Source organism: Mus caroli, unplaced genomic scaffold (assembly GCF_978045245.1).
Source record: "Mus caroli unplaced genomic scaffold, Mus_caroli_1 scaffold_3, whole genome shotgun sequence".
NCBI classification, from domain to species: Eukaryota; Metazoa; Chordata; class Mammalia; order Rodentia; family Muridae; genus Mus; species Mus caroli.
The window spans coordinates 82,758,393-82,778,346 of NW_028227258.1; the positions used below are offsets into that span (position 1 = coordinate 82,758,393).

At 44.1% G+C, this 19,954-nt stretch overlaps 1 protein-coding gene across 7 annotated transcripts in view; it reads left to right on the forward strand.

Moving 5' to 3' along the window:
- Fnip2 (folliculin interacting protein 2) overlaps window positions 1–19,220 on the forward strand; it is a 108,709-nt gene extending 89,489 nt beyond the window's left edge. For all 7 annotated transcript variants that reach the window (XM_029475398.2, XM_029475397.2, XM_085835823.1 and 4 more), the window contains 3 exons: window positions 9,723–9,923; window positions 13,206–13,321; window positions 15,700–19,220. In XM_029475398.2, coding sequence (XP_029331258.1) covers window positions 9,723–9,923; window positions 13,206–13,321; window positions 15,700–15,778 — 396 coding nt within the window. In that variant the 3' untranslated portion in view covers window positions 15,779–19,220. The remainder of the gene's footprint in view (window positions 1–9,722; window positions 9,924–13,205; window positions 13,322–15,699) is intronic.
- Window positions 19,221–19,954: the final 734 nt, after the last annotated feature.

The window sequence follows — 19,954 nt, forward strand, 5'->3', positions numbered from 1 at the left end:
GTGGGTGGTAGACACCTGCAGGAGGCGACTGAGCTGAGCCCTTTGTCATGGAACAAGGAGCTGGCTGTCTTCTCTTACATTAGGTAAGGTCATCAGGACTAAAATTGGCATCATAACAGTGATCTATCTAGGCTCCAGGCACTTTTCAGACTAATCTATAAATAACAGTTGGATATAGCAGCCTGTTCCATTTAATTTTAAGAGTAGCAACAGATTGACTCCAGAAATATCACATAGGAGTCAGTAGCACAGATAAGGCGCTTTGCTGAAAGCCTGGCTGTGATACATGCTCATGAATACTAATTAATTCATGTGGGCAACCAACCAGCCAGACTACAAAAGAACAGCCTGTCCCATCAGACAAGAAATCATTACTTAAGTAGCGCATAGTATTAAATGCCTCAGGTCAAATCAACAGGTTAGAGAGGAAACCGTTTTGGATGAGTCTTGTTTACGACACCCTGGCTGTTTTCATTTCTCTAGGTTACATTAGTAACTTGGGCCTGCAGCTCTGCCTTCTGCAGCTGGAGCCCTGAAGCAGCCCCACTGGGACTGGGAGATGTGTTCAGAGGGCTTTTAAATGAACTCAGTTATGTTGCTGCTTGTTTTTTCAGACATCATCTTACCATGTAGCCCAGGTGGGCCTCGAGCTTGCAATCCTCTTGTGATCTTCCCGAGTTCTGGGGTTATAGGCATGTGTCACCATGCCCATCTCACTTGCCTGTCCCCCTCTCTCCCTCCTTCCCACGTACTAGACGTGTGCTCACTGATCTATTTCCTCCAACTCTTAAAATACATGTTTGACCTATAACTGGATTTTGATGACCATTTTTTAGTAATAAAGAGGAGAGAAATCCTTACAGATGGTCAGGATTATTATTTAGTGAGACTTTTGCACATTGTGTGAGTATATATGTACATGCCTTCATACATGTATGTACACATGTTCACGTGTCTACCGCCATGCGTCTCTTCTTCCCATAGGCCTGCGGTTACCATGAAGCAGAAACAGACTCAGGTTCTTTGTGGTCTTAGTGTGTCGTCTGGTGCACGAACAGTGCTTGTTCTTGTTAGGTAACTTCATAAAACCGAGTTCAGAGCGTTGTCTGTTTCTTACTGGAGCGGAAACGCTCGTGGGAATATGCCTTCTTCTAGGGTAAAGAGAAATGTGCAGGATCTTTCTTCAGAGTTCTGAAGAGGAAGAGTGGTGTGTAAGACATGACGCCTGCAGCTCTTTGCTTTCATTTCATATCCTTTTAAGGTTTTTTTTTATTTTTATTTTTATGGGTATAGGAGTTCTGCCTGCATAGGCCGGAGGAGGAGCAGGAGTTACAGATGGCTGTGTGAGTGGTCAGGTGGGTGCTGGGAACCAAACCCAAGTTCTCCAGAACAGCGTTTGGCTTTGTCTTGTTTGTTTTGCGTACTTTCTATTGATGCTTTTCGCATCATGCACCCCAACCCCACTCATCTCCCGTCCCTTCATACCCGTCCTCCGCCCTTGCAACCTCTCTGCACAAGAAAAAGGAAAAAGAGGAGGAAAAAAATCCTGTCGTGGAAGCTGTAGTGTGGGACAGTGTTCCCACAATACGCCCTTTTGTCCTCGCTTCTTTACTTGTAAATAAGTGCTCATTGCATTGAGTCATTGGCCTGGTTCAAGGCCTCTGGCTCCTGCTTCTCTATCAGTGCTATATCCGCACTGAGACTGCTCAGATATCCTGTTGTTGCCTTGTGATGTGGAGATCCTGCAGCCAGCTTTGGATCTGTAGGATTGGCTCCTGGAACAGTCTTCTTAACCCAGGCCATCTCTACAGCTCCCTGTGTTTATTTTCTGTACTTAGAGGAGACTAAGGTCTTTTGGACTTTCTGTCTCTCCTGCATACTGTTTCAGAGTTGAACACATGTCTACTTTCACTTTCCCATTTTCTTTTTAGTATGAGATACTTATACATTTATGTCAGCCTCCACAAAAAGCTACAAACCTTCTCTGGCATTGAAGGCACACAGTTCATCACATGACTTGCTTCTGGGGACTCTTTGTGACCTTGCACACTGTGTTGCACCTTCAAACGGAATCTGGTCTCAGCTTGGCAGTTGAGCTGTGGCCACAGGCTGAATGTGGGCATTAGCCCAGGGAGCAGAGTGAGCAGAGTCACAAGCCCAGCCCGCAGAGGCTGGGCTTTTCAGCCCTCCCTCCAGTCGTCATGCTGTTCGCAGTGCCCCTTTCCTTCCCTGTGCCCATAGTGGTCATGGTGTCTTGTGGTTCTCAGAGGCTCCCACCTCCCCACGGGTCAGAGTGACTGCTGCTCTTGCTGTCTGTCCCTCCTTTCTTCTTAGTTTATGGGATCTTGCTTTGTAGCCCATGCTGGCCTTGGATGTGAGCTGTTCTTGTCTGATCTACTAAGTGTTGGGAATCCAGCCACGCACCCTTGTCTCTTCTCATATGACAATTCTTCATTTTTTAAAAAAGATTTATTTATTTATTACATGTAAGTATACTGTAGCTGTCTTCAGGGAGTCAGATCTCATTATGGGTGGTTGTGAGCCACCATGTTGTTGCTGGGATTTGAACTCATAACCAGTCAGAGCTCTTAACCGCTTAGCCATCTCTCCAGCCCACAACTCTTCATTCTTAAGTGACTAACACTAAACCTGTTTCTAAGAGGGAAATTCTGCTAAACAAATGCAGATAGCAGTGTGAAGTATAATTGTTTCTTCTGAGTCTTCGTATGCACTAGCAGTCTGGAGGCAGCCTCTTAGGTTTGCTGGCTGGCTTGGCTCTCCATGGTTGAAGGAGGTAGGCTGGAGAGGAGAGTTATGCAATGGCAGGCTTACTTAATCTGTTGAAAATCACCGCAGTGCGTTTATACAGTAGGCATGTCTGTTACTCAGAGCCTCAAGTGAAATTCCAGCCACACAGTGTACAAGCGACACGGAGATGGCATTCTCCCCGCCAACATGTATGAGGACATTGTTGATGGAGTTTTAGGGTATCCGCCTAGGTCTTGCCAGTTCCCAAAGCTACGCTTGTTCATCTTCCCTGGTATACCAAATAAAAGCGGTAACCTTGTAATTCTGCCGGAAACAGGCTGGCCTGGCCGGTCTTCCCCATTGCTTGCACAGCTTTAGGGAGGGATCCCAAGCATCCTTAAGCAGCAGGAGCTCCTTGGGGCTTTTGATTGACTTTCTGAGCCCTGTAAGTTTCATTTCCCAAATCTTAGTAAGCTTCACTCCTCTTTCTACAAAGGAATGCTTTAATTCTAAGGAAATTTCTGCCTAGCAGTGTGTACTATTACACACCCGGGTTTGTATGGTTTTGATACATGTATGTATTTGATAAGATGTGATATTAAAAAAATTCTATATGAGCCAGTACTTGGAAGGTCAAAGCAGGAAGACTGGGATTTTAGGATTATCCTTAACTGCATAGCTAGTCCAAGTCCAGTTTGAACTACATGAAACTCTGTCTCAACATGCCCCAAATCTGTTTAGTAAACTCTGCCATTTATTGTATAGCTAATAAGAAAAGGTTAATGGTAAAAAGAAATGTAATTCTGGGCATGTGGCACACAAGTTTGAGGCTAGCGTGTGAGTCCCAGACTAGTCTTTGTGTAGCAAATCAAAAACCATCAGTGTAATTCTGCTTTCCTTTGTGCAGTGTGGTGCTATACACTTTTCAACCATAGAGCCTTCCCAGAAGAGACTTGGTTCTGTAAGGGCCAGGGCTAGGCATGGTGGCTGCCTTCACAGGGTTTCTAGTGCTGTGGTAAAACACCATGATGAAAATGAACTGGAGGAAAATACTGTAAGCCCAGCACTGAAGAGGCTGAGGCAAGCAGACCACAAGTTAAAGCCCTCGCTGGCCCCATGGTAAATCCTAAGCCCACTGGGACCTACATACTGAGGGCATGTCTCAAAAACACAAACTAATTAAGCTCTAGGGCATCGGGTATATGTAGGTTTGTGTTGCTGAAACAACCCGAAACATGGATTTTTAGATTTCTTCCAAGATAATATGAGCTTAGCAGTTGACTTTCAGGCCAAATCATAGTGCATTTAACCTGGCTCCTCTCCAGTAGGCCTGTTTCTATTGGTAGGGCTATGAACAGTCAATAGAATCAATAGAGCTTACGTGTCATCTCACTGACTGTATGGCAGTCGAGCTTCCTCACAGTACAACCAGTGTGATCTCTCTCTGTGATGGTTTGACCATTTCCCAGCTGCTTTCTCCTGACTTTTGAGAGTCATATTTCTTTTTCCTTTAGAACGTTCTTGTTTTCCAGCAAATAAGCAGGTCCTCGGTGACACTCTGAGGTGGATGTGCGTGGCGAACTCTTCAGGAACACTCAGGGACTGAGTGTGAAGTATTTAGTCTGAGAGTATATAATTCTTGTAGTGTTTTCAAGGCTCTCAGTGCTCACCATCCTTCTCTTGCTGGAGTCTGTACATAACAGTGAACCCATGCTGTAAGGCAGAGCAGGATGCCAGGGCTCCATTGTTTGTCTGTGCAGAGCCTGTTATAATTCAGTAGGTAGCATTTCCCATGTTCCTGCTCCTGTGCTAGGGAGGGGCTTGAGGAAACTGCTGACCCACAGGTCCCGTGTCTCTGCCTGTGTTCTTTCTCCTTGCTCCTGTGCTCCCGAGACCTAAAGGGGACTCTGCGTACTTTCCATGAGTGATCCTCCTCGTTTGTTTCTTTTTCCTAGTGCGTTACTTTAACTTTATATACCAATCCCTCTGCCCTTCTTGACCATATATGTTGCTACAAGCCTCTGCTATAGTTCACACATAGAAAATGCTCTTTCTTCTTCAGTGCTTACTCTTCCCATTGGTGGATTCCCATTGGTGGCGGTACCACACAGAGTGTTGGGTCACACAGACTGTTGGGAGATTGGATTGGCACATGTACCTTCCCTCCTTTTTTCTGCTGCCGGGAGAACATATAGGAAGTTAGGGTCAGTTGGAAACTAGGACCCAAATCACCCTCTGATCAGTGTTTTAAAGACTAGATTTTGAAGCAGAGCTTGGTGACAGATGCATCTAATGTCACCATTCAGGAATCTGAGGCAGCAGGATCACTGTGAGTTCCGTGTGGGGCCAGCGGGGATGCATGCAGTTAGTAGTCCACCTCACAGAGCATAGTGTAAGCAGAAGACTCTCTATTGGAAGGCTATGGGGAGCACATAGAGTTGGGAGAGCAGCAGAGCAATCAGTGTTTGTACTGCCTGCTGTCGGGGAGAGAAGTGGCAGTGCTGCCCAGTGCTGCCCAGCGCTGCTGGCACCCGTCCGTCCTCCCTCTGCATCCCAAGGAAGGAGCATTGGCTCACTATGGCGTGGGCACCTCGATAGAGGGCAGACAGCAGCCTGCTTACAGACCCACCAGGCCTTATCCAGAAGGAATAGGAAGTTCAGATAAGCAGCTCATAGTAACAAACAGTCAGCACAGGGTGCTGGGTGGAACTAAATAAAAACAGAAGGCAGCCAGTACCGGGCCTCTTTAGGAATGAGTTAGGAAAGTGCTCACAAGCATTGGCCGAGCTGTCTGCTGCACTGGGGCAAGGAGCAGAGCATGGGGCTATGATCGCTGTGCTATTGCGAGGCCCCCTCCCTTGTGTGCATGTGGAGGACACAGTGGGGTCTGTCAGAAGGCACAGCTGGTGAAGCAGTCATTTTTTGATCAGTTATCTATTAGAAAAAATGCAAATTAAAATGACTACACACTCTGTGTGATGGCTACAATTGAAAAGTACAGTCTGAGACCAGGATTGATACAAAGTAACAGAAGCTGGAATATGTAGCAGATGGCAGTGGAGCCACTTTGCAGAGTTAAGCCTGCACTTACCACATGACCAGCATTTCCACTCAGGATTTATTCAGAGAAGTAAAACCATGTTCGCACCAAGATTTGTAAATATGAATGCTCACGGCTGTTTTGTTCTTTCTCTTTTTTTAAGATTTACTTATTTATTATGTCTACAGTGTTCTGCATCATCCATGTATTCCTACAGACCAGAAGAGGACACCAGATCTCATTATGAGGGGGTGGGGGATGCGTGTGCTGGGGATTGAACTCGGGACCTCTGGAAGAGCAGCCAGTGCTCTTAACTGCTGAGCCACCTCTCCAGCTCTGCTGTTTTGTTAATGGCCACGTTTGAAACAATTTCAATCTCTCTCTCTCTCTCTCTCTCTCTCTCTCTCTCTCTCTCTCTCTCTCTCTCTCTGTCTCTCTCTCTCTCTCTCTGTCTCTCTCTCTCTCTCTCCCCCTCTCTCCCCTCCCGCTCCCCATCTTCCCTCCTCTTCTCTTTTCTCCTCTCTCTCTCCCCGTTTCTCTTTTATTTCATATATATGAGTGTTTGTCTGCATAGAAGCACATGTACCATCTGCATGGCTGGTCTTTGCAGGAGACGGCAGATTCCCCAGAACTAGAGTCACAGACAATTGTGAGCTGCCACATAGGTTCTGGGAACCGAACCCAGGACTTCCACAAGAGCAATATGGCTATGCCATTTCCAAGAAAACAAATTGCAAGAGGATACTCAAAAATAAGGCACGAAAATGCAATGATTACAGCTATATCTTAAAAGTACTATTTTTAAAGAAGCCAGACATGAAATTCTACAAAAGTTAGAGCAATAGTTCTATGTAGGCTTAGATTTTTCAAAACCTCTATTTTATTTAGGGCTCTTAAACACTTCAACCTCCCTTCTAACCCACTGACCAGAGTAGAGGAAAAGGAAGCTTAATAAGGAAAGGGTGTGGTGGACCTGTTTAGAAGAAGTTTCTTGGGGGGATTCCACTCTTCATTGTCAGGATACCAGCAGTCCAGTTCAACAGCAAACACCAAACATGAATCAGTAGCAGTGGCTTGATCCAGCAGAAACAGCAAGGCCCCACCAAATAGGCACAAGCAGTGGAAGTTGCCAGAGGCAGCCGGAATACCACAAGACGTTCTTTAGCACATTTCTCTCTATGAAGTGAAGACCAGAAAAGGTCACGTTGCATGGCTTAGCAATTCAAGAGCTCCCCACTGCAACCCCCTGTCTGTGAGGTTTCATTTATATTCTTTCTAAATATTGCTCACCCTCTCAAGTGTCTGTTTTCAGCAAAACATCACATGCCCTTTGACCAGACAGCCTCCAGGAAAACATCACGTGACACAACTGAGTTAAAAACACCAGAAATTTCCCCTTCAGTTCTAGAAGGCATGTTAGTTGTTGCTGGGATAACTAGCTATAGAGGACTGACTACAAAGGAACTTGAACTTCTGTGGGTCCAGCAAAATTCTAATACATGATTTATGACAGTGGGTACACAAGTATATACATTTCTTAAAGCTCATCCAATTTACATATATAATTAGTGAATTGTAACATGTAAATTATGTCAGTAAACAAGACAAAAAGAGGCCCAAAAGAGTCTAAAAGACAAACTTCCAACTAGCATACCAATACCTTCCAACATAAAATGATGGACACATGTCAGTCACATGAACCATGGGACACTTGCATAAAGCTGGAAAGACTTCTAACAGTATGACTAATATTTCTAAGAAACAATTTCATGGTAAAATCGATCATTAATTTGATAAAATTAAATGTAATCATTCTATTATAAAACATCACACCTATATATTATTTATGTCTGTACCCTAAAATTTTGAGATCAGTTTTAAAAGTCAGGCATTAAGAAAATTAATCAGAAAAACAGCCTTTCTGAAGATGTAAGAATAGAATATTTATAATATCATAATTATCCCCCCTAAACTAGGAGAAATAACTCCAGATGAAAAAAACCAAGTAGCTAACTGGTAAACTGCCTCCTATAGCATGTGGGTGCACACAGGATCCCGGGACTCGGTGGGTTCCTGTAAAATGCTGCTTTGATACCAATTCCTGGAGCACATGCAAGACTTGAGGCTTTGGGCTTGCTTGGATAAAGACCATCCCTGGGGAGCTTTTACCATTTTACCATCAGCTCCTGCTACTAACTTATCACATATATGACTCACTAGCTCAGCTATTTAACACCTACAGAACTACAAAGTTTCCATCTTGGATAGCTACAGGAAGGCAATGAATTCAGAGCAACTACAGGCAGAGCAAAAGCCTAGTTGGAGAGATGAGATATTTATGAGGTGAGGCCATTTTTTCTGATGTTTCAAGGTTGTCTTAGTCTTTTTCTGTTTCGGTAATAAAATACCCTGACAAAACTGGCTTAGAACAGAAAGGTTCATTTTGGCTCACTGTTTGAGGTTATAGTCTGTCACTGCAGCAGTCACAGCAGCAGGAGCCTCAGTACAGCTGATCACATTGCATCTGTGGTGAAGCAGCAGAAAATAATGAATGCTTGTGCTCTTCACTTTCTCTTTACAGAGTCCAGGATCCCAACCTAGGGAATGGTGCCGCCCATCATGAGCCAGTCTTCCCACCTTTTATATCCCAGTCAAGACAATCCTTTACAAGCATGCTCTGAATCTCACTTGACAACTAAGATGAATCATTACAGATGTTTATACCGTATGACACAGTTTATTATGAAGTATTTTAACATTTTTAAGTATGTGTCTCAGCGGCCAGACTTTGACCTTTTAGATTCATCAAGTCCTCAGCCTGAATATAATTATTAGAAATGATTGGTGTGTACAACCACAGTTACTAAAGAAACTTTGCTTAACAATTAAAGCTATAACTTTAAGGAACTGGTAGTGGTGTGTATACACATGTGTGCACATGCATGCCTGTATATATGGAGGCCAGAGGTCACCCTTGAGTGCATTGTTCCTTAGGATATCTGTCCAGCTTCTGATATTTGTTTGTTTGGTTGGTTTTAAAGGTATATGTGAGTGTGTGTGTGTGTGTGTGTCCATGTGTATGTCTGCTACACATAAGCAGGTACCCACAGTCATTAGATCCCCTAGAGGTAGTTACAGGCTGTTGTGTGCTGCCTAAAAGGTGCTGGGAACCAAACTGCTGTCCTTTGGAAAGACAGGGGGTTCTCTTAAACCATTTCTCCAGTCCCATCTACCTTGTCTTGTGAGACAGGGTCTCTCACTGGGCCCAGCACTCACCAGTTAGGCTCGGCTGACCGGCCAGGTGGAAGTGTACACCACCATGTCTGGTTTGTTTTTTAAAAAAACATGGGTTCTGTTCATACAGAACTGTCTCCTTAGCCCCTAAAGGATGGAATGTTATCTTAACTAATCTTCTTACTGGAAAAATAGCAATAGGATCCTTCAACTTATTTTGATTTTCCTCATTCAAAGTGGGAATACAGTCCTTCATAAAGACAGTAAATTTAATAGAGTAAATGTTGGGAAACCATGTCCTTTTGTATAGCTGTGAACTCTTAACACCTTGTAAATTTTCTGAAAATGGTATTTTGAAAAGTGCCATTTTCAAAAGTTTTTATTTATGTGGTGTGTGTGTGTCTGTGTCTGTGTGTGTGTATACATATATCATAGCAGTTTTGTAGGTCAGAGGACAATTTTAAAGAGTCTCTCCTTGTCAGGCATTGAGCTTGGATTTTTGACTTGCTAAGAAGAGCCTCCCCTCTGAGCCATCCCACCACTCCAGGCTCGTTAATTTTAAGTGCTGCCTCAGTGGCACACCTTCCCGAGTACCTGTAACGCTCCATGCTCCTGCAGTTTGCACCTCCATCCTCTAATCTCAGACAGAGCCTCTGTCCGCTCTGAGCTGGAGAATGCTGACCCACTGTCTCTCTTGCAGCATCCAGTACTCGATGAGCCCATAGCCGAAGCTGTCTGTATCATTGCAGACACTGACAAGTGGACTGTCCAGGTGGCCACGAGTCAGCGGAAAGTGACGGACACCATGAAGCTGGGCCAGGATGTCTTGGTCTCCAGTCAGGTGTCCAGTTTACTTCAGTCCATCTTACAGCTCTATAAGCTTCACCTCCCTGCTGATTTTGTAAGTGTCTGGTCTTCTGTCATCAATAATTATATAACTGAAAAATAACTTTTATTCAATATTTCGATGATAAAAATCACAAGTTCAGACAACATCATTTTTAATATATTGAAGGTTCGCGTTAAGGAAAAATGAAACATGCAACATCAGACCTGCAGACAGGGCAGAGCTTTGACAGTGTCTTCTGAACAAAGCAGAGAGTAAAGTAGATAAGGGGGAACTGAGCCTAGAAAGAAACGTAAAGTCCTCCACTGGAGAGTGTCTAGCTGGGTCCGAGGCAGGCCAGCCTCTGAAGCGGTCATAGTTTCTTCTGTGCTGTGAGCATCCTTACAGCACATTCCAGGTGAACAGAAACACTTCCGATCTGGAAGCTCTGTGGAAGAACTTAGACATGACGTCAGCTATTCCTTCCCAAGTGGGATTTAACCATCACTTCTGTAACAGTTTTAAATAGAAAGGAAGAATAGCCTAGAAGGTTCTAGAAAATTATTTGTAGCTCCTCCCTAGTCCATGGGCTATACTTAACAAATTTCTTTGGATATGTGGTATGTGTGCAGAGAGGTTGAAAGCATCTCCAGAGAATGAGAGAGAAAGGTTTGTCAAGGAGAGGAATGAAAGGCACACAGCTGGACAGTGTGGTGATGCTGGCCTTAGGGACACTACGTGGCAGTGCCTGCCTCTTCTGCTTCCTTCCATTCAGTGCAGGGTAGCTCTCTGCAGCAGAGCTTGAGTTCAAAACATCCCTCTGTCTCCTAGCCTCAGGAAATGGCACAGAACTATTAAACAGCAAAACTGGAAGCTGAGTATCAGGTTTTCCACTGACTGTCCCTTCACCGGTCACCTCTCAGGTTTTACAGCCAGGTCCTCAGCTGCACCTCTTTCCACACATGGTCAGAATTTGATGCAGGCTTTCTAAAGGATGGGTGTGGACACTGTCACGTTGGAGCGGGTCAGGAAAACCTTGCAGTGTCCCTGGGTTTCACTCGGCCATCACTACTTGTGATGGCTTTGAAGCTTAGGTTTCTTGTTTGCAACATGAAGATGTTACAGATATGCTGTAAGGATGCTCTGAGGACCAGGGAGGAAGTGCTGCCTTTTTCTTTTTTTTTTTTCCAAAAGTGCCACACCAGCACAGGCGGCATTAAAAGCCACTTGCATTATATATTCACAGTCAAAGGGTGGGCATGAGAGCCAACTCTGAGTTCTGCTTCTGTGCTGTGTCCCCTCTCAGAGCCTCAGTCCCCTTACCTGTACATCTGGAAGGATGAATAAAGAGATGAGTCTGCATCATATGCTGAGAACAGTTAGTTAATTCATATGAAGCACTCGGAATTGTGGGAGATTTTACAAGCCATCAGTAAGTTAGTGTGACTGTCACGTCTCGGTAACAGTTCAATAGTATGGATGGTGTAAGAACTGGCAACACCTTTCATAACAATCTTTATTGGCTCTTAACTGAAGCATGCGCTGCAGGCTGGCTGTCCGAGGGGTATCAGAAGAAGCACCAGGCTTAGTATGATCTTATTTTCTCCTAGAAGTATTTGTCCTGAGAGTTGAATTTCCATTTCTGTAAGGGAAGGAAGAGATATTAAGACGCTGTGGTGGTGTGCTGCTGTCTTTACAGATGCTGACGTTGGACTATCTAAGACATGGTTTTCATTGTCTGACAAATCTTAACTATCAAAGCAATAAATTATAGAACATCCCTTTCACTTCATTTGGTAGAAGTGTACATGACCACTTTGTAATGCGTGAATGACTTACCTAGGAAAACCAGAATCCAAAAGAATTCCATCTAAGCATTACTTACAAGTGAAAGGAAAAAACAGCTAATTTTTAGAAGTTAAAAATTGCATTGCATCTCAGGAATAAAATCTTACAAAGAAGGGAAAACCACTCAGCATAATTCTATTTTATTAGGAAGCTTTAAAAAAATATTTTTTGTAAATGTGGGGTTTTTTTCCATTTAGTATACATTCCTAGACCCACATTGTATCATTTACTTTTTCTGTAGACCAAAGATACTATACATAAACGACTTTAAGACTTAAAGAAGTCCTTTGGTATCTTGTAACTCTTATTTAAAACTTTGATTTCACTTCATAACGAACCAAAACTTGGTAGAAAATGTTTCTGCTGCTTCCCTCTGCTCATGGAGGGGACCATTTCTGAGAAGCTTGGTGGTGTCCCTCTGACTTGAGCAGTACTTACAGGCTGTTGGGTTCATCCCTAGCACACTAAGATGCTAACCAGTGAGAAACTGAAAAGTGTCCACATCTCACAGACACTTTGCCCTGACGTTGATCAGCCCCGATGGTCAGGACCAACATTTTCAAATGCATCTGTTAATCTTTTTACCTTGAAAATAAGAGGCCTAATGGTCCAGGAAGAAATTATGCATGATGGAATTACCCTGCCAAAGCCATTGGGTATCTCCCAGAGACGCTTGGACGGCTGCCTGCCAAGTGCAGAAACATTTGCTGCTGGTGAGAGATGTAGATGACTGCGGTTCTCTAACCACCGAGGCTGGACCCCATTCCTAGGGTGAAGATGTGCCCCAAATCATGCCTCTCTATTGCTACTAAAGACCTGTTAAAGGACACTCTCAATCCTAAAATAAAAGTCTGAAGGGACTTTGTTTCAGTCATTCTGCTTTTGGGAATATATTGTGCCAGGACAATCTGAGGTATAAGAAGAAAACAACTAAAAAATTTTCCCCCAAATTATAGCCCAAATGTAGGTTGCCCCCTGGCTAAGTAAATAATGGTAAGTTAACATTCTCTAGAGCATTGGCCATAAAAATGGCAGAGTAAGGAACTCTTAAATATGAGATTATTAAGTTTCTTTGTGACGAGAAATTTTTGTGAATAAAGACATAAAAACGAGTACAAAAATAAATCCATTTTTGCAACCCAGAACTCACTAGGATTTTGTTGCACATAAGGAGGAATATGGTGCTCAAGAGACTGACATTGACGATGGTATTGACCAATCTATCCAAGGATAGAGTTGACAATTTAAATGCCAAAAGACAGGGGATGTTCATACTTACAGAATGATTTCAATTCTGTAAAATGTTTTCTTTTAAAGATACTAGAATAATATTATATAACAATATTAATAGCTGATTTGTGAAAAACTGAAGCTGGTAGTTTTGGGGGGTTTATTTGAAAGGGGGACAATTATAGCTGTGTTTGTAGAAATAACTAGAGAAGCCCCACTCAACGATCCTGGTGGATGCTGTAGTTGTAGTGCTCATTGTGAACGCTGTTGCCTTTGCAGTGCATCATGCATCTGGAAGACAGACTGCAGGAGATGTACCTGAAGAGTAAAATGCTTTCAGAGTATCTCCGGGGACACACGCGTGTGCATGTGAAAGAGCTGAGTGTGGTGCTGGGGTAAGTTCTGTGAAAGGCTGGCCTTGCTGCTAGGCGTACTGGCTGTACTTTGGTGCGGGACACACACATGCACATGACCTATGGCCTGTGTCATTCTCTACCTACAGGATCAGTATTTATTTCTCACAGTGCCCAGGGAAGCTCAGAGCTGTGCCCATTCCCCAGTGAGTTGCAACGTGTAGGTTGGAGTGACATTTGATCTAATTCTGCCTCTTCATCACTAGTGACACTATAACAATGCAAAAGTCACAAGCTGTGAGGAGTAGCGGCAGCTTGTCTCATGTGGTGGAGGAGGTGGGCGGCACTTCTGAGGACGTCCTGAGCTCACCCCACACAAGGGAAGACTTACTCAATACTAAGGACGCACACTATCTTCTGAGGGCATTTGTCACACTTTATCTACAAAAACTTCTGACTCCACTTTCATTTCAATAGAAATAGCCGAAAGGACTATGCCTGTGAGGAGCTTCCCTCCTGTTCCTGACATGATTCTGCTAATTTGGAATAAGACAGTACTATGCCTATGTCAACCTTGACATTTTCTACTAAGCCTGATAAAGTTTTGGTTTTTATTGTTAACTTTGTTTTCCTTTTTGAACAAGCTTCTTTGTTTGTTTGCATCACTGTGTCACCTAGGCTGGCTTTAAATTCAGAATCCTTTAGCTTCAGCCCCTCCACTATTAGCATTACAAGTATGTGCCACCGTGCCTGCTTTGCAGCGTGTTTTTCACTGCTGCTGCTGCATCTATCTTGTGTATATGAATGCACTTGCAGGCCACATATATGCCGATGCACTTGGAGGGCAGAAGAGGCACATCGGATCCCCTGAAGCTGGATGTACAGGCTGTTATGAGATGCCAGACACGTGTGCTAGGACTGAACCCCAGTCTTTTGGAAGAGCACCATGTGCCCTTAGCTGCTGAGCCATCTCTCCAGCTCTTACAATTAGGCCTTGAATTCTTATCAGATTGTCTGTCTTTTACAGCTAGATGAGACAGTTAGCTTTTCCTATGTCTTAGTCATTGTTCGGTCACTGTGAAGAGACACCATGACCAAGGCAACTCTTATAAAGGAAGCATTTAATTGGTGCTGGCTTACAGGTTCAGAGGTTTAGTCTTTGGTCATCATGGCAGGAAGCATGGTGGCACACAGGTAGACATGGTGCTGAGGAGGTAAGGGTTTGATATCCTGATCCATAGGCAGAGACAGAGAGAGACTGAGCTGCCTGGCGTGGGCTTTCAGAACCTCCAACAGGTCCACTCCTAATCCTGCTAATCCTTCCCAATAGTGCCACTCCTTGGAGACTAAGCATTCAATGAGCCCACAGGGACTGGGGACTGTTCTCATTCAAACCAGCACCTCTGGCATACGTTCTTTTGGGTAATCCATTTTATAGTATTTTCCCTTTTGGAGGCATTGAGCTTTCGCAGTTAACTTGTAAGCTACTTCTGCTGGTTTTCCTTCTCAGCCTCATACTGTAATCCTGCCTCAGATGCCCCAGTGCTGGATCTGTTCCTGTGGTTACAGGACTTTATCCTACTGTCTGACTACGACAAACGGCCATTCACAGTCTTAGAAAAAGATTGAATTATGAGAGAAACAAGGTATATTCCTCAAACTGAAACCCTCCGGTTCTCTCCTTCTCACAACACCTACAGCAATTTACCAGAGCATATTCTATGCAGTATGCTGTAAGGATCAGCCCATACCGTGTCCATCTGAAGGGATGGCACCTCTTCCTAGTTTCCTTTCTCTCAGAACACTCAGTAAGTTGCAGAACCCGTTGCTTGAAGAACCTGCCTTGTGGTTTCCTAAGACTGATTTAAGCTTAGTGCAAAAGGAGTATGCCTTCAAGAGGAAGGAGCTGCTGCGGAGGCCACAAAGCACAACATAACGTGGGAATGCAAGGAATTAGAAAAGTCACCTGTGGGCTTCGACTTGGATGTCCCCTGCTTCGGGAGGAGCAGCCTTGTACCCACCCAGCTTCCTCTAGGGCAAACATCCTTTGAAGCAGTGTCTACTGGGAGGTCTTTTCTTTTCCTCATCTCTTTTGCTCACACGTGTTCCTCACATTTCATTTATTTATTTCATGTATGTAGATCTGTGGAGGAGCATGCATGTGCCAGGGTGCACGTATAGGAGTCAAGACAACCTACAAAAGTTAGTTCTCTCTCTCCTTCACTATGTGAGCCCCAGGGTTGAAACTGAGATCATCAGCCTTGACAGCCAGTACCTTTACCAGCCAAGCCCTTCTTGCTGTCCCTGTTTTACATTTTCATTCGTTTAAAAGCTAGACCAGAAGCTGGTGCCTAGAGATAGTACTTTCTTATGAAATGATACAGTTTTAACATACTCTCCTTGAATTTTTCAACACTCAGGATTGAATCCAATGACCTGCCTCTGCTGACGGCCATCGCCAGCACTCACTCTCCGTACGTGGCACAGATCCTCTTATAGCCGACTACAGGACAGCTCTCATTGGAAAATGAGACAGGATGGAGGATGCTCTCAGTGACGGCAGAGGCGTGAGGACATGGAGCAGTCACCCCTCGTTGTTCCTGTGGCTGCTGCCTAGTGGCTCTTACACTGGGAAGCCTGTGTCTACTCCATGCAGTGGGAGTTTGTGATTGTTCAGGAACACACGCCATTGTCTCCCAGGAATCAGAAGAAAGTAACCTTTCTGGCAGGAGGGAAGTGTAAGCAACACTGTCAAACTAGATAGACGTGCCCATGCTGTTGGGTAGAATCCTGAGGGCTGACTCTGGAGTAGGGGTAACCAATGTCTAGAACATTCCAGTAGGAAAGAGTTTCCTGTTCAGACGTGAGAGAGCATGAAGAGTTGCTCTAAGAACGAGTTGTGGCTTCTAGGTCAGAGCTCTTCTACGAACATTGACCTGAAGAAAGCCATGTTGTGCCACTGTCAGCCTGGAGCTACAGCAGCTACTGTTGGACATAGGATGTGGAAGAGGGTTGCCTGTTGAGAAGAGAGTGCTCCGGAAACCCACGGTTGACACTTCTCAGAGCTTCCTGTAGATTCAGCACAGCCACCTGCAGGTCTGAGAGGGATTCAGTATAGCACCCTGTCCTGCCAGGTGTTTTGGAGTATGTAGTCTAGCACTGGAACTCGTCTCTGGCTTTAGTGTCTTTAACCTTCTCCAGAAAGACCTTTTTACCAAAGTTGTTTCCATGAGTTCAGGCGATCTTCCGTGGCTGAGCTCGCCCAGCGCAAGCCTCTTTCCTCCTAGCCGGCTGTGCAGATGTCTGTTTGTGCTGTAAGGGGCCGCTGCCAGCTGGGGAGTGGACTTGCTCTGACAAGGATAGCAGGCAGCCGGAACATTTAGAAGTGATCCACAAGCGATCTAGGTTTTTATATGATCAGTTCTGCACTTTTTAATCCCTCTCGTATTCTTTAAAAAAAAAAATCTTTCTAGAAATTAACTTGACCATTTGTAAAACTTACCAAAGTGAAGAACTGTAAAAGCCCAACTGATCATTGAACCTACAGAACCTTAGTTTACTGACCATAAGACAGTCCATGTTCAAATACTTTAAAAACAAAAATTCTGCTGTTGAAAAGACAGGAGCTATTCAAGTAAAGTCAAACACTGTCAGCTCCTCGGTCCTTCCCACGAGTCTCTGGTGCCTGAGAATGTGGGAGAGCTTCTAGGGGCTCTGTAGTTTATCTTGGAGCAAATCCTGATCCATGTGACATGTCTGTCTCTCCTCATTACAAATACAAGTTAGTGGAGACCATGTGCTCCTTATGCTACTGGGGACAAATGCCTACATCATCTCTTAGAAGTGGGCCAGAGTGTGGACGCTCTCGACCCCCTCCCTCCCTTTCCTCTTTTCCTCCCCCTCTCGCCCTGAGCATCTCTCATTTTTTGTGATATGTAAAAATAGGTGGTTCTTCCAGGCCCTTAAGATTTTTAATTTGCATTTTTGTATTTCACAAAGTTGAAGTGTCCTATTCTTTTACATCTCTTTCCACTTTCTATCACCTGGCATTTGTTTGCTATTTTCCATTTCCTGGCTCCATGGTACCATTGTTTGCCAGGGAGCCCCACATGTGGCCCGCAGAGCTGTCAACGCAGATTTCCTAGACACCTGTGCCAGCTTAGAGCTCGCCCTTCTTTCTCCTGGCTTCTCTCGTTTACACATGGACTCGGCCTCACCAGCTCCTGAGGTTGGGGAGAAAATAGCTCAGTACAGAATCAGTTTGGTCCTCGTGCAGATGTAGTGACATGTCGACAGCTAGACTCGGGGAATTGAGCTGTCATCAGGTTAATTCTCAGCTTCATGAAGAAAGACTTAGCCCAGCACTTCAAAGCCTGAAAAAAATTAAACCTGCCTCTTAATCTAGTGTTCCAAATTTCAGAAGAAAAGTCGGAAACCCTGGGCTCACGTGGGTTATCTCAGCGTCCCACCATCACTTGCAGAGAAAGATGCGCTGCTCTTCTCCTGGCTCCCACGGTGTGGGTGATGATGTGTCCTTTGTCTTAAATTCAGCCTCTTCTCAGAAGCGGGGAAAAACAATAAACAAAGCATCTCATGGACTTGTGCTGACTCGGATGGTGTCATTCTGTCATAGCCGAAGAGTCCAAAAAGGTATCCCACCTAGGCATAACTCAAGGGGAAAAAAATCTTTTTTTAATGTTTAAATAAAGAAATCTACCTCAGTTGACAGGATTCCACCTACCCTGGGTTTCTTCAGCTCTTCAGTCTTACCTGTTAGGTGTCACTGGGCAGCACTCTGCTTGTCTGACCAAGCAGGCTAGCGAGGCACAGCAGAGCAGAAGTGTCTCAGTGTCCTGTAATGACCTCTTCTAGCATGTTGCAGTTTTATATTTGTTAAGTTGATAAGTGATATGAATGTATAGGCAATTGTGTATGTTTTCAAAAAGGACAATGAAAATTTAAAATGTAGCTTCCACACTTGTGCATAATTCCAAAGTATCTTATTTTATCAGTGTTCAATAGCTTTTGTACAGCTTCAGCCCATTTTCCAGACGTGTGCTGTTTTGTACGGGAGGTAACTCATGATCTCACATCTCACGGAGCTGCGTTTACACATCGCAAATTTTTAACTTAATGTGTTTTTCAGAATTAACTTTTTTGGAGGGAGGACATTCCCCACTTGCTAAATGATACTAAACTGTTGTCTGGACTCTTAAAAATCAGGTCTTTGGATTTTATAAACTAGTCTGTAGCTTTTTAGGTTCTTCATTGGTCGGATGTACATAGAGAATATAAAACAACTCTCAGATTCTTTTAAGCGTCTGAAGTTTTCCTTGGATGCACACTTGGTCGGATATTATGTTCACGCAGACTTTCAGCATTAAATTGAAAAGGTCCACTGCTTCTCTTAGTTAATGTGAACCCTTTGTTTTTATTGTGTTTGGTGGAGAAGAATAATACACTTCTTGCCTAAATCCAGAAGCCCCCTTTGAATGTTAATTTTTTAAAATGTTAAAATTTGGTGAACATCTGGAACATGTATTTTCATTATTTTTAAATTTCAGTGTTTTAAAAAGCAGACCATTCTGTGGTGTGTTTTTATTGATCTTTCATTAAGAGAAATTGATAGGACTGGTTTTTGTTTTTGTTTTTGTTTTTTGGCTTTTCGAGACAGGGTTTCTCTGTAGCTCTGGCTGTCCTGGAACTCACTTTGTAGACCAGGCTGGCCTCAAACTCAGAAATCCGCCTGCCTCTGCCTCCCGAGTGCTGGGATTAAAGGCGTGTGCCACCATGCCCGGTGATAGGACTGTTTTTTAAGTGAGCTGTGTGGATACAACTGTCAGTGTGTGGAAACTTTTTCCTAAAACAACATTCATGTGTTATTTCGATCCATTTTTCTGTGACATTTGGTGCAATAAACTTTTTGAATTTATCTTGCTTATTCTCCTAGTGCTGCATGATTTCTTTGTTGCATTTAATCAAATACAGAATCTTTCGGTGACTTACAGTATCTGTTGATGCTCTGGAAGTGCAGGGAGATTTTGATTAGCACCCTGCTGAGTGAGACCACTGGCCCCAGCACACTGGTGAGCTGTGGCACCAGGAGACACGTCCCTGAGCCCATTGGAGTGCCTCAGAGCCAGTCTGTGTGACCTTTAACTGCCCTACCTGACATTCACTAGCATAATAAATCTCTTTTTAATGATCTAAGCTGAGCATTTGTAGTTCCTACCTGACGTAAGCATGTGATAAATTTTCCAGGAATGTAACTGCTGTCAATCCTAGGGTTATGGATTTACTTTGTAAGGATTTTAACAAGTGGTCACTTGATCTTTACTGCAACCTGATGGACTTTTGGAAATTGCAGCAGCAGCAGCTGTGGCTCTTGTAAAAGCAGAACACCAGTACGCTGCATACCTGTCAGTTCGTGCTGTAGCCCTTGCCCGCGTCGAACTCTGTGTAGACATATAGGCATCTCTCCACCTCTTTATATCTAAGCTCCTTCCTCAAAGTACATGTTTACAGAGCATATCCAGGAGCCAGGGCAAGGGCTCAGCAGGTATGGGCACTTGATGCCAAGCCTTATGACCTAAGTTAGAGCCCCGGAACCCACAAGGTTGCAGAAGGAGAGAACAACTCCCAGACCCAGCAAGCCATTTCCTCACTGCTAACTGA